General features: G+C 40.2%; 1 protein-coding gene across 5 annotated transcripts in view; it reads left to right on the forward strand.

Moving 5' to 3' along the window:
* The window catches only part of RIPOR2 (RHO family interacting cell polarization regulator 2), a 269,719-nt gene that overhangs the window by 199,139 nt on the left and 55,248 nt on the right, over positions 1 to 15,332 (forward strand). For all 5 annotated transcript variants that reach the window (XM_053602052.1, XM_053602056.1, XM_053602053.1 and 2 more), the window contains exons 4-8: positions 149 to 227; positions 1,774 to 1,797; positions 3,054 to 3,107; positions 7,440 to 7,589; positions 11,200 to 11,263. In XM_053602052.1, coding sequence (XP_053458027.1) covers positions 149 to 227; positions 1,774 to 1,797; positions 3,054 to 3,107; positions 7,440 to 7,589; positions 11,200 to 11,263 — 371 coding nt within the window. The remainder of the gene's footprint in view (positions 1 to 148; positions 228 to 1,773; positions 1,798 to 3,053; positions 3,108 to 7,439; positions 7,590 to 11,199; positions 11,264 to 15,332) is intronic.

Below are 15,332 nucleotides of genomic sequence, written 5' to 3' on the forward strand. Positions count from 1 at the left end.
AAAGATTGGGAAAATATGAAGCCCCCTCCCCCCTTTCCCAACTACAGAGCAAGGCTCAATTCTTAATACCCTTTGAGAAAGAAAATGCCAGCAACAGCAACATACCACTATTCAGAGTTCACTATTACGTTTCATCTTATCTTTGCAGTGAATATCTGGAAGTTCACCAGACGGAGCTGGACAAGTTGACAGCTCAGTTAAAAGATATGAAAAGAAACTCTCGCCTGGTAGGTACAGTGCAGTCATTAAGATGCTAACTCGGTATTTATTTGCTAAGCATAATCTTTTACTGGATGGGGATAGGGAGGAACGTTTAAGCAAAACATGTCCAAGGGGCAAAGTGCAAGCTGCATCCTGAAGTTAGGAAGAAGATTTAAGTTTTCTTCTTCATGCTGTATTTTTAATACTTGTCAAATGAGAAGTTCAAATTTTCTTTGTGTATTGTTAGTATACACAGATTTGGGGACCCAGAACATTTATTTTACCTCTGATTTTTAAAAAATAGTTCATAAAAAAAAACTGGAGGAAAAGGAGACTTAAAAATGTAATAGACTTTATAAGTTGAAGGAGTTCTTAGGCTAGATTGTGTACACATTATAATTTGTGAGGACGTGTAGTTGAAGTGTGGTTCCAGTGTTTACACTATTTTAAATGGTTTTATTCAGTTGTAAGTGATATCAGACCTTACTGTTTCTAGGCATCAGAAAGCCCAAGAAAAGTCTACATGTCTCTACATGTGCAGCAACTAGACATTCATAGCTCTTATCTTTTTCTTTTTTAGGAAATGTGCTAACATGTATATTATTGTCCTGTTCAAAATCTTAGAGATGAAAGGCTTTATAAAGATTGAGAGGTTTTTATATCTACTGAAGTTAGAATGCACATTGCCCCGTCTGTGTAGCTCTGCTTATGAGACAGCCTTCAGTGTTTTTATTTATTTATTTATTTATTTTATTGAGATAGAGTCTCACTGTATCACCCTTGGTAGAGTGCTGTGGCATCACAGCTCACAGCAACTTGCCTCAGCCTCCCTAGTAGCTGGGACTATAGGCGCCCACCCCAAGGCCCAGCTATTTTTTGTTGCTGTTTAGTAGCCCCGGGCTGGGTTTGAACCCACCAGCCCGAGAGCTTGTGGCCGGTGCCCTAACCACTGAGCTATGGGTGGTCCCCCTTCAGAGCTTTTAAATGGCCTTGACCCATCTTAAAGGCAGCAATGGCTCCTTGGAGGACAATGGCTACTGGAGGGGCTTCCACCCAAATCTCTTATTCCATAAAAATCCTTCCAATGGGGAATATAGGGATGGTGCACCAATTGTACTATAATACTGTGAGCACATAGGAAATGAGCTTGCTTATTTCCATCCTCAAGAACTCCTCTTAAATCCCAATTTGAACTTATCTACTGCTGCTACATTGTATGTTAACACCATTTACTTACAAAATTTTTTTAAATCAGCATGAATGATATGCCCCCCCCCCGATATGTAGGAGAGGAGAGCTCAAAGCAAGTGAAAACCTTAGCGCTCGCCAGGGGCAGAGAAGGGTACAATTTGGGAAACAAAGAATATGAATAAATTTTGGCTTGTAAAAGCACTCTTACTGGTAGTTAAAGATTTTTAGTCTTTTAAGGCAAATGGCAAAAATCTAGTGGAATTTTGCAAGACTGATAATTATTCACAGATAATATAGAAATGGGGGCCATATCACTCTATTAAGATGGGTTACTTTGGGGGGAAAGATATTTTAATCTGGATATTCCTTTTTTTATTCTAGGGTGTGCTGTATGAACTAGACAAGGTAAGTCATCCTTTTGTGTTGGGTGTTATTACAAAATAAAGCCCTGCATCCTTGAGTAGAAGTCAGTGAGAGGCCTTCTTAAGGACACTAAAATGCCAGAGAACTGATGATTTTTCTAATTCTGGAAAAATTCATTATTTTGTCTAATGAGGATGATGAATAAGTACTATGACCTATAGATTCAAAAAAGTATTTAAGGTCACTCTCATAAAAATGCCACTGGGATGTAGGGTTTCTCAGTGTTTTGAAAGTTTAAGAACTTTCCGAGTGTCTGGAAGCCCTTGCCTGCGTTGTCTCTGAATAATAACAACCACACTTCATCAAATCCCAGTTGTCGCTGATTAGAAAATGTACCATGACTTTACATGCCACTAAGATTAAAAAAAAAGAAAAGATTCCAGTTAAACTCTGATGATTCTTTCTTTTCACTTAAAATTTGTGTTTTATACTTATTAAGAAAACTCTTTTTATTTTTTTTTGGAGTTTTTGGCCAGGGCTGGGCTTGAACCCGCCACCTCCAGCATATGGGGCCGATGCTCTACTCCTTTGAGCCACAGGCACCACCCGAGAAAACTCTTTAAACCTTTATAGACGCAGACTTTTTTCATCTTTATTTATATATGATGCCGCTCTCTTTCCATGCCTTTCTGTATACACAATAATTTTATTTCAATGCCGAATCATAATATATTCTTTTTGAAGACATTTTAAAGGGCAGTTAATTTAATTAAATGCATATAATAATGATACATATATTTATGATTCAAACAGATGACACAGGAATAACTGTGATTATCTGTGAGCAGGCATAGGCAGCTATCTCATACCACTTGGCCGGGAGCCATTGTAAGATGCACCCCAATTTCAGAGATACTAAAATGTGAAGGGGGAAGAAAACCCCATTCGAGAACACATATTATTATGAAAAGGTTTACATATATTCCAATAAATATAGATAGATACTATTCTGCCAGAAACCTAATGAATTCCATTGGATTGGCCTCCTGGATGTTAAATACAGAGATTCTAATAACTAACCCAAGTTCATCTCTCAGAATACTTATTCAAGACTTAAATAATACTTCCCAAATTGATGTTAGAGACTCATTTAAATAGGAACAAAGATAGAAGGCAAGGGGAACGATGTAGCATTTTTTGATACTTTTGAGTATGACATAATAAAGAAAATATTTTCATAAGTCTAAATATATTGAAATGTAAATGACTGTACCTTTTCAAACTTCTTCTAATTCCAGCAAATTAAAACAATTGAAAGATACATGAGACGCCTGGAGTTTCACATTAGTAAGGTAATTGAAGTTCCTGTTGTCTTTGCCTGTTTTTAAGTTTTCAGATACTCATCAATACACTTTTGCCCTAAACATAGTATCTAGGCCGTGGAGAATTTCTTAGCTAATTAACTCCTAAACTGATTAACAAGTATGTCCTGAAATAAACAGCAAAGATGGAAGCAAAATAAGAATGAAAGGTCTGATATAGCACAGTTTGGGCTCTGTTTCGGTTCTGCAAATATGTATTAGGTCCTAAGTAATCTGCCTGGTGGAGGGTTCGCAGTCTGTCATGTGGTTAAAGATTAAATCAAACTAACCTCACAAGAAACTTCATACTTACCTAACTTTACACTCTGGCTCCACATGCAACTTGGTGCCTCATAAACGTCTTCATAAAGACCTTACGAGTACTAAAAGGCTGTCTGTGTACCTCCCTAAGTCTTTCTCAGCCTCCTGGTTCTTCCCACTCTTGCTCACGTGGCATGGTTTCCAGATGCCTCCAGATATGCACCATCCCTCACATCCAGCCCTGGGTTCTATAAATACTTTGTTTGTGGTCTAGTGAGCCTGTGTGCACTGTGACTATCACCTCCCTGTTTAGACTGTATTCAGCGTTATTGATGCTACCTAAAGAAGACTTCCTTTATGGGGGCAACTAAATCATACCATTAGTGATTCCTGTTTCCATGGATACCCATTGGCCTCTCTTCCAAATGGGGAGATTGGGGTCTTAGCAGATCTCTCTACTAAGAGTTAGTAGCCTTAGGTTTTAGTCCCAGTTTGGCTACATACACGCTGGTTATATCCACCTGTATGGACCTTGGCTTTCCTCTCTTATGAGATGGGGCTAGGAAGTTGCATATATTCCATCTAGATGATCCTAGGAATCTGTTTCAATGTATAATTTTATGATGATTTACATATATATATTCTTCTGCCTGCTTCTGGCTTCCTATGTTCCCACTTTGAAAGATATTTATTACCTAGGCAAATCTAAAATTGCTCTTATTTTTGCTAAACTCAATAAATAAAACAATGACATCCATCAGATGATATTTTTGTCAGGCAAGCTTTGACAAATTTTTCTATTTAGTTCAAAAGCAGTAAGAAGGCCATGCGTAGTGGCTCACACCTTTAATCCTAGTACTCTGAGAAGCTGAGACTGGTGGATTGCTTGAGCTCAGGAGTTCAAGACCAGCCCGAACAAGAATGAGACCCCGTCTCTACTAAAAATAGAAAAACTAGCAGGGTGTTGTAGAGGGGGCCTGTGGTCCCAGCTACTTGGGAAGCGGAGGCAAAAGGATCACTTTAGCCCAAGAGACTGAGGTTGCTGTGAGCTAGGGTGCCACGGCACTCTACCCAGGGCAGCAGAGTGAGACTCTGCCCCACCCCTAATCAAAAAAATCAGTACGAAAACAAAATCAACATTAGGTAAGCATGTATTTATCTATCCTATGTCTGTAGTTGTTAAATACAATAACCCTAATTGTTTTCAAAGGCTGGTGGCATTCTATTTGCAGCACCCTATATACAAGAGGATTAACAAATTATGTATAATTGAATGTGTTAATTAGTCAATTTATTTATTGAGAGCCACTGCTGACTGATAGGTATGACAAAAACTTGCCTACAAATAGCCTGCTTTCTGCTCAGGTAAGTACATGCCTGAAGTTTAACACCAATTAGCTAGGATAGATTGACATTTAAGAGAAAACAAAGAATAATCTTTTCTTTCCAGGAGGTATAATAGATTGAGTCATTAAGGCTATACTGATGGTCCAATGAGCACTCTCTCCTTCTTGAGAGGATTACAATCTCAGAAACTTCAGAGTAGCCAATAGTAGGGGAAAGGACTGGAGGGGCAATTTCCCAGAAGACCACATGGGTGAAACAGCCTGGCCTGCATTGAAAAAGACATTGGCACTGGAGTTTCTCAAAGCTTTGTGAGGATCTCCCACAACAGAACAATCTGCCATGTTTATTTAAAATTTCATATTCCTGACCCAGCCCTAACCTGCTGACTCACACCACAGAGTGGGGCCTGGGCATCAGCATTTTAATGAGCTCACCAGGAGAGTCTTAGCTTTGTTTTAAAGCCTGAAAACCACACTCTATGCCAATTATCCACCAAAAGATTTTATCAGCAGATTTGCTACCCCTTGAGTCTTATATCTCTCTCTTAATCAGCAATAAATTTATTGACCCTGAAGATTAAAGACTATTCTTTTCAGAGTTTGGGGATTCCTCTCTGCAAAGTTGAATAAATTTTTGAACTAAATAATAACAAAGAATCCTTTAACCAAGAGAATAATTTTTAGTTTCTTTTTTTTTTTTATTGTTGGGGAATCATTGAGGGTACAAAGAACTAGGATACATTGCTTGCATTTGTTAAGTAAAGAATTTTTAGTTTCTTAATGTTCACATTATAAGTGAGTGATCTAAGTATCATTGACATCTACATAGAAAAAGCAATTATGGAAAATTGTACCACTACTAACAAGTCATAGTAATGCCTTCCAGTGAGTAGCCAAAAGTTTTCCTTTAGAACAAAAAGGAAATCACAAACTCTGAAATCCAGTGTATGCATCTCTACTTTTTTCTGAATATATAAGTTAAGCCTCCTTTTTGAAGAAACAAAGTTTGTTTTCAAAGAAATAAAAATTTGAATAGTCCTAAGAAGGTAACTGCCTCCCCAAAGCAATAGCCTTCACTTGCCTTTGCTCATGCCTAATGGCATTGTCCTCTGTTATTCTGCCTGAAAATTCCTGTCCTTATCTGTAGTTGGTTCAGTGTGCTGATAACGGAAGATAGTGCAAGACCATAGGGGTAGAATCATCAGGAATATAACTTTAGAACAGGTTTTCTTCAACTTTGGCACTATTACTACTTGGGGATAATTCCTTGTTTAAGGGGGAATGTCCTCTGCTATTAGAGGACTTTTAGCAACATCCCTGCCTTCCAACTGCTAGATGACAATAGACCCCTGGGAGTCAAAAACGCCTTACATTGATTGAGAACCACTGCCTTAGATGCATTAAGTGATTATCAGGCTTATCTGATGAGTATAATTAATAGTTATTTATTTATCTATTTATTTATTTATTGAGGCGAGTCTCTTTCTGCCGCCCTGGATAGAGTGCTGTGGCATCATAGCTCACAGCAACCTCAAACTCTTGGGGTGTCTACCACTGTGCCAGGCTAGTTTTTCTATTTTTTGTAGAGACGGGGTCTTGCTGTTGTTCAGGCTGGTCTCAAACTCCTGAACTGAAGCAATCCACCCACCTCCCAGGGTGTTAGGATTGCAGGCATGAGCTACCGTGCCTGGCCAATAGTCATTTTTAAAGCATATATTATTGAAAAGCATAAGTAGCAAAAAATAGTTCATTTATATTGCTTCAATTTATTTTTTAATTATGGTGTAATTTATGTACTAGAGAGTTCACATTTAAGTATTCAGTTTGATAAGTTTGACAATTGTATTTTACCCTAATTTTAAGAATAACTTCATTTTCTCTCTTTATTGTTGAGCCATGATTTTATAAAAATTGTTTTAATTAATAGTCCCAAGTTCTTTTAAGTAATGCTAAATCTAGATCTATAAATATCACCTGTGACAATACCTCTTAAAATAAAGCGATAATAGCCTAGTACACTACAAAGTTTTCACCTTGGTGTGAAACTGTATAAACCCTTTTGGTGTTTGTTGCATACAAAGAAGGCTATTGTCTTCGTTATATTAAATAATGAAATATTTTGTCTCACGAATAGTCTCACACAGTCCTCCAGTGGACCAACAATACCACCTAAGAGTAATTTTAAGTAATTCCAGTGATAGGCATTTTTATTTTATATAATTTGGAAAACAAGATTGGGGTGAGGTGGCTCATACCTATAATCCTAGTATTCTGGGAGGTTGAGGCAGGTGGATTGCCTGAGCTCATGAGTTGGAGACCAGTCTGAGCCAGAATAAGACCTCATATCTAAAAATAGCCAGGTATTGTGGCAGGTGCCTGTAGTCCCAGCTACTTACTGAGGCAAGAGAATCACTTAAGCCCAAGAGTTAGAGGTTGCTGTGAGCTGTGACGCCATGGCACTCTACCAAGGGTGACAAAGTGAGACTCTGTCTGGAAAAAAAAAAAAAAATCAGAGTGAAATCTGTTTTGAGAAAAAACAGATCACAGGGGCTAAAATAAAAATGATTGGTTCTGGCTAAAAGAATAGCACTTCTATATGATTCTCCTTGTAGAGGTCAAAAACATAAAGAACCTTCAGCACATAACAATGGTCTACGTAACTTCTTTCAAGCATAACAAATTCATACCTCAGTGTTTCCTGTTTTGATTCTGGCAGGTAGATGAACTCTATGAAGCTTATTGTATCCAACGACGCCTCCAAGATGGTGCCAGCAAGATGAAGCAAGCCTTTGCAACTTCCCCTGCCAGCAAAGCTGCCCGGGAGAGTCTGTCAGAGATCAACAGGAGCTTCAAAGAGTACACAGAGGTACAAATGACTCGCTTAATTGCTGAACGCAACCTGGCCTGGTGTGACTTTAGGTAGCTGCAAAGAACAAGGCGAGCAGCCACCCACAGCCTCATTCTACTCTCCAAAGAGACAAGTTTTACTATTTGCTTCAAAAGTATATGAGAGAGGCAATCAGCAGAATTGTTAAAAATGAGGAAGCCAAAGTGCCCTGATTTCTGCCACTTGAATGCACTTCTAAATATTTTCGTGCACAATCTAGTCTAGCTTTATCTCTGGAAGTCAAACAGACCCTGTGGTTCAGATGGCTACACTGGATATCAGTGTTGTTTATCAGTAAACTTCCTACTACATTTTTTTTTTATTGTGAGAAATTTTTATCTCAAAAGAGACAAGATAAAGAACCGTGAACAGAAGTGTACTTTCCTGGTTTCTGACTCCCTATAGGCCAAGCATCTGACACACAGAGGTCATCGCTTTTCCTGGGGTCACCTAATACCAATGCCTTTGATGAAATGACTGAATTATTAAAGCAGCACTTTTCACTATCCCATGAGTCTTTGTTAGGAGATCTAATTTCGTGAATGAAGTCATCAGCCTGGAGAGGGGCTGTTGGAGAATTCCCAGAGCTGAGCATCTGTCTCAGCCCGGGGACCAAGAGACCTTTTGGATGACTTTCAGTCGGATGCTTCGTATGTATACCCCACTGTTGCCTCTTGTCTCAACCCAATTAGTCTTTTTGCACGGCATCAAACAAGGCTTCTTTACCAAAGTTCTTCCTTTCAGAATAAGGTTTTTTATTTATTTATTTTTTTTTGTAGAGACAGAGTCTCACTGTACCGCCCTCAGGTAGAGTGCCATGACTTCACACGGCTCACAGCAACCTCTAACTCTTGGGCTTATGCAATTCTCTTGCCTCAGCCTCCCAAGCAGCTGGGACTACAGACACCTGCCACAACACCCGGCTATTTTTTTGTTGCAGTTTGGCCGGGGCTGGGTTTGAACCCGCCACCCTCGGCATATGGGGCCGGTGTCCTACTCACTGAGCCACAGGTACCACCCGAGAATAAGGTTTTTTAAATGCATAAAATAAAATATATAGGAATTGAATGGAAAGATTATATTGAAATAGTCATTTCAATATTGTCAATACAATTGTCAAAATATTTTAAAAGTCAAATACTATGATATTAATATATCAAATTAGGAAATCTAGCGGTGGCTCCAAAACTACTGATAATTCAAAATAGTGAAAAATAGAAATGATTTTTTTAAGTTATCTGCAACAAATGATATGATATGAACACACGTGTGATTTCTATCAGTGTCAACATCACAGGTATTCCTAGTAATGCTGTGGCTGGTTTTCCATATTCAGGATATGTGAAAGTAGAGATCTGAGTCTTGCTACCACCCACCCCCAAACCATTTTCAACTTGCAAGTGGAAAATCCCTGGCTTAGAACCAACCCTAGTTCACGAGACCCCATTTCTACAGGTCTTGGAAACCAGAAGAGCCATTTCTAATTATAGAGGCTGTTTATAGTACAAAAGCAGATAACTGACCAGCAGCATGCAGGAGCTGCTTGTTCTGGAATAATTTACAGGTCATTTCGGAAATAGCCACCCTTGGTCAAATGCCAGGGCATGGCATCATGACTTTGTTCACAAATTCAAAGACATAGAATGCCCTTGAGCAAGAGGAAGAACTGCCCTAGAGAGGAAAGAATTCCAGGACGTTTGTAGCTTCATACCTCACTTGACATCAGATGGTTGGTTTTGTATCCTCCCGTGTTCACAAAAGCCAGCAGGGTTTAAAATAAGGATTTAACCAGGGCGAGACAGCTCAGAGTATCAATGCATGTGCAGCAAAGTTCCTCGTTGGCTGCACGAGTGAGAAAATTTTGACCAAGCACGTCCTCAACTCTTAACCTAGCTGCCCTCCAAGTTTTTCAGACATATCGGTAGCAATCTTGACATTCGCAATATCATAGGTGATATTTCTGGAAACTGGAATGCATTCTTTTGGATATACCCAACAGGTCTGAGGAAGCAAATTCATTTACAATATTGAAAACTTTGTTTTCAAAAGCCTTTAAGCTCCACAGAGCTCAGACTTAAAGAAGTTTTCCCCAGTTTTGCTAAGCTATTTGAGATACTGAGAACTCGCCAAAGAAAAAGCTATGCAGTTCTCTTTGCGTTTCATTAGAGCAATCATTTGGGGGCAGAACAAAGGACCTAACAAATAAGAAGCAGAACCTCCAGCTTTATAAATCAAGGCTGAGGTCCTCAGCATACAGAATTCAGGTGGAGGCCACCCCTCGGACCCCCAGACCTGATGGAGGCTGGCTGCTGAGGGAGAAGCCTGCAGACGCCGCCCTGCATCAAGTTTCCGTGGAGACTGCTGCTTAGTGTAACAGAGGCGACACCCAAAGCATAATATGGCCAAGCAGCAGAAGGGCCTCGCTGAGGATGGCCCCTGGCGACAGCACTTTCCCTTTTGATTTCTAGCTCTGTTTAGGTCCTCAGACACTGCAAAGAGTTATGCATCTACCCCCAAGTATAGATGATGTTCCTTCCATTGATCCTTCAACATCAGATTGAGGAGAGGATCCTTGTCAGACCCAGAAACCATTTTGGGGGTATCATGGCATCACAGCACAAACCCTAAATCACTCACTTGAGCAGAATTCAGCTCCTGTGCTTTTTTTGGCCCCAAATTTTTACTAAGAAAAATGCAAACCTACAGAAAAGTTGAAAGGCTAGTATACTGAACACCACATACCTTAATCTAGACTTACCAAGTGGTAACATTTTGCCATATTTGCTTTCCCTCTCTCTCTCATATACTTAATTTTTCATATAAAAATGGAAATCATTGACAGTAAGTGATAAATATTATGCCATTTCACCCCATAAATATTTTAGCACGGATCTTTTTAAAATTTATTTATTGATAAGTAAAATTGTCAAATGTATTGACAAGTAAAAATTGTATATATCTATGGTTTATAATACTATGTCCTGAAATATGTATAATTGTGGAATGACTAAGCTACGTAACATGTAACGTGAATCTCCTAATAGTAACGTGCATTTCCAACATGACCACATACTTTTATCACAACTAAGAAAATTAACAATCATCCTATAGAATTATCTAATATTATATCCATTTTGAAATTTTTGGCCCAATAATGTCATTGATAATTGTTTTGGTTTATTTGCTTGTCTTTCAAATCAGGACATAATTAAAGTTAAGTTCTTGAATTTGGTTAGTGTATCTTTTTAAGTCTCTGTTCAGTATTTTTTTCCCCTACAATACCACCTTTTTATAGAGTCCAGGCCAGTTCCTGTAGAATAGTCCATGTTCCAGATTTGTCTGACTGTTTTTGATGTAATTTAATGTATTCGTCTATGACCCTAAATTTGTTGTACATTAGAAATCTTGCTTACAGTTGGATTAAACATTTTGTTAAGAATATTTCCTAGCTCATCTTGTGGAACTCATTGCAAACAAGTAAATTCCTCCTGTTGTTCATGCCATGGTTGCTGCTGCTATTAAAACATCTCATGCTTTGATTGGGTGAAAGCAAGCTCGCTCTAATGCCCACCTCCTGTCTTTTTCACAGAATATGTGCACCATTGAAGCAGAGCTAGAGAGTCTGCTGGGGGAATTCTCCATCAAGATGAAAGGTATTCTTTTCCTTGTTTGGAAAAAGTAAGGAGCCATCTCCGTGGAGTGCAGAGCTCCTTAGAATTTGACAGCACACACTATTTTTATTTTCCTTGCAAAGATACCATGCTGCCCACTCTCAACTCTCCCCGCTTAAGTTAGTTTATTGATGTTTCTTACCCTGAGACTTGCCTACACACTTAAAAATATGTATTTATTATGACAGAATCTCCAATATACATTAAAGCAGACAGAACATTATAATGAACCCCATAAACCCATCACCTAGGTTTAATAATTAGCAGGATTCTGCCACATTTGTTTCATCTGTTTTTTTTTTTTCGTTTTTCCTTTGATGAAAGAGATGTCATTTGATGAAATAAAACCCAGATATGTCAGTCTGCCCCTGCATACTTCTCTTGCATCTCTTAAAGAACAGGGCCATCATTTTACATAACCACTATGCCAAATACTATCACATTTCACATCTAACAGAAATAATAAGCCTTTGTTACTAACACATTTCTTTATCAAATCTCCCAAGGTGTCGCAAATGCTTTGTACAATTGAGTAGGCCAAATTAGGATCCAGACAAAGTCTATGCATTATAATTAGTTGTTAGGTTTATCTTTAAGGTTTCCTTTAATCTAAAACAAACCCTATTCTTTTTTTCTACCATGGACTCGCTGTAGAAACCTTTGTTGTACAGAACGTCCCACATTCTAGACTTGTCTGTTGGCTTCTTTGTGGTGTTATTGAAATAGTTCCTTTATCCCTCACGTTTCCAATAAATACCTACCACTTTTTTTTAATCCTGGTGCTAAACACACAGAAGATTGTGCCTTTTCCCCTCTTTTTCCCAGGGCCCTTTTTGGTGTTTATTCCAGAAAGTTCCGATCTAGAAGCATTATCGATTAATACCACAGCATCTTCATAACCAAAAGGAAGCCTGGTTTTAGAAAGTGGAGCATCTGAGTGCTGTCAGATTTACAGCTCAGCAGCCAGGCAGGGCTGTCAAATAAGCAGCCATCCGGCAAGTCCCCACTTTAGGCCCATTTGACTGCAGCAAAGAGGGCTGGGGTTTATGCATTTCTGTTTTTGAGGTTTCTTAGCAGCTTGATCCCTGGGTTGCTAATGGGGATTTAATCACCCTCTTGTCTACTTTCTGCAATTAAGGGGGTAAAGAAGGGAGACCTTTATAAAAGGGCTCAACAGGAGAGCTTCATTTTCAAATGAGTCATCTAACTTGGGAGGGAAATTATTCTGTCAGGCACTAAGCAGCATGTGTAAGGGCCTCTCTGAATGCGTATACCTGGAGTAGAGACAACCTTGACCCTCAGCTTCCCCCGGGCTGCATTCTTCTCTGCCAGCAGCTCTTGTTTATCACTCAGTGTTAAATCTCAATACTTTACTAGGAGTCTGGCATCTGTGCTTTTTCAGTTTTTTATGTCCGTTCTTTACATTTTGGATCCTCATTAGAGTCAGTGGTTCGAAAACCATTCAGGCCCTGCCCCTGTCCCAGCAAGTCCAAGTCTATAGTCCCAGAGTGGGGCCCTAGACTTTATCTTTAAAACTTTCAGAATGATTGTATCAGCAGCTTGTTTCTGGAAAACAACTGCCCTGAATCAGTGTTCAGCAGAAAACACTTCCCTCTTCGTCCTACAATACAGGCACCACCCAGGCAGACTAGCAGACTAGGGTCATGCAATCTCACAATCTAAGAGGAATTCAAATCACACACATCTATCATTAATACAAAAAGTCCTGTACTTCCCCTGTTTCTGAGGCTCACTATCATCAAGAGCATTTATTTTTGGTGGGGTAGTAATGGGAGCCCAGAGAGGTTAAATGACTTGTCCCAGAAAGCACACAACGTATTAGAGTCAGACTTGGAACAAAATTCCAACACTCATGCCTCCTAATGCATTCCCACCTCCAGCCCATATTTTGAGGGAAGTCAGTTCTAACAGAGCTGAGAAAATACTATGAACTGTTGCTTAAAGAATGGTCTGTCTATGGAATGATCCTCTTCAGCCAAGTACACAAGTACCCTGGGAGTGGGACAGGAGGAAAGGGACCATCCACCCATGAGGTTTAGAGCCTCAGGTCTGGTGACCAGACAGATGATGTTGGGGACCCTACCATCCAGCTAAATCATAGCACTGGAGTGTAATAAGTTACCCTAATGAAAAGACAGATCTTTCTGTTGTTCCTACACTTCCACGTCTCCCCTGTGTGTTTTCTCACTTCACTGCCCAGTCTGAACTCGGGGTTTCTCCCAGAGGCTCTGTCAGTTTCTCAGGAAACTGATTCTCCTAACCTGCTGATAGACTCGTGTCACCTCTGCTTTCCTGACCTCACACGAAAACTCAGAAACTACATCTGAGAAGGCTTTCAAGGGTAACACCCCCAGGGAAATCCTTCTCTTCCTCCATAAAGAAAAAGGGAAACCCCTGGCAGTGCCTGTGTCTCAAAGGAGTAGGCGCTGGCCCCATATGCTGGAGGTGGCGGGTTCAAACTCAGCCCCGGCCAAAAACTGAAAAAAAAAAAGGAAACCCCCTCCTGCAACCAGGAAATCCTGTGTCTTTGCAATTAGGTGCTTTCTTATTTGTTATTCATTCTGGTAAAATCTTCCCCCAACACACCTATTAGCAAACTGAGGTAATTTCATAATTCTCTCAGACTTGGCAACCCCTAACTTCTGCCTGCCACACCCTTCCACACTTCCCTTTTTGTCTCATCCCCAACACTGACAACAACCTTGTGTGGGGGAGAGGGAGTAGGTGGTGATGATAATGAGGGTAGAGCAAATGCTTACTGAGCACCTGCACTGGGCTGGCACTAGGCTGCTCCTGATGAATGCTTCCTGGCCTTGAGTGTCACACAATCTACTGGAGAAAATGGGCATGTGAGCCAGTGCATTCTAATTCAATAAAATGAATGGCCACCTGGACCCATAGTGTGACCGGATTGCTGCAGAAGCCTGAGGGGGAAGGAGAGAAGGTAGCCACACATCTGTCTGGGGAGGAGGGGAGCAGGAAGGAGGAAGGCTTCCCAGTGTAATCGTTAAATTAGAATGGTTGCCCTGAGCAAATGAATGTCACTGGGATAACATGCACCAAAGAGGGTGAAGTATGTTCCAAAGTGACAGATAGACCAGTGTGGCCAAAGAGCTTTTGAGAGAAGAGCTATGGAGAGTTAGTTGGGGACTGATCATGAAAAGACATGAATATGAGGCTAAAGAGAGAGCACTAGATCTGTGACCTGTCAACCGGGATGGAGGGTGAGATGTGGTTCCTTAGAGAGAGAACAGTTTTCCCTCTGTTATTACTTTGTTCAAATTAAGTTCCAGGCAGTGTAGATATGCAGAAGTCTGTGTCAGCCCGGCAGCTTTCCGGGCAGGGCAGTCTTCTGGAGAAGGAAGAACTACCAGGGAGCTGGTAAACCTGAATTATTTGTGTCTGGTCAGTAAATCAGTGAGGCCTGTAATAGGACCCCCTGTCTGTTTAGCTAGTTGGCTATTTTCCTTAGAGTAGGAAGTGTGACTCCTGGAAAGGAAGATCATCATAGAAGTGGGAAATATGTTAGAGAGCTTTCTTCTGGCAGACTGGTGTCTGAGCAAAGGGAGGCAAGGGTGGGCAGCTGTCATATCAGTAATATGTGAGTGCACTGTCAGAAAAATACCCCAAAGGTATGATTAGATTTGCTAGGGAAACAAAACTCTCCTGACCCCCACCACCTCCCCATGTCCATCCCTCTGAGGTAACTCCCATGATGGTTTGTTGATTGATCATAATAAAAGTTTTCTAGGTCACCCAACAGTATTTACAAAACTGCTGAGAAAACTTTCAGCTTTCCCCAACTGTGAAGGTGCCACCAGGCCCCCAGACCAGACCCTGATAGAGACCTCACCAGGTCTCAAAGACAGGTTATAACTGTCGTTGCTTCACTCTTAGTGCTAATTGTATGCCGTGTATACAGTGGCATGCACAGCGGATGGAACTTTAACAACAGCACCAGAATGGCTTTAGATGCTGCTATCTTGCTACTCTATTGCTGTAATTAGAGTATCAGTAATGCCACTGTATT

This window comes from Nycticebus coucang, chromosome 9, assembly GCF_027406575.1.
Source record: "Nycticebus coucang isolate mNycCou1 chromosome 9, mNycCou1.pri, whole genome shotgun sequence".
Taxonomy (NCBI): Eukaryota; Metazoa; Chordata; class Mammalia; order Primates; family Lorisidae; genus Nycticebus; species Nycticebus coucang.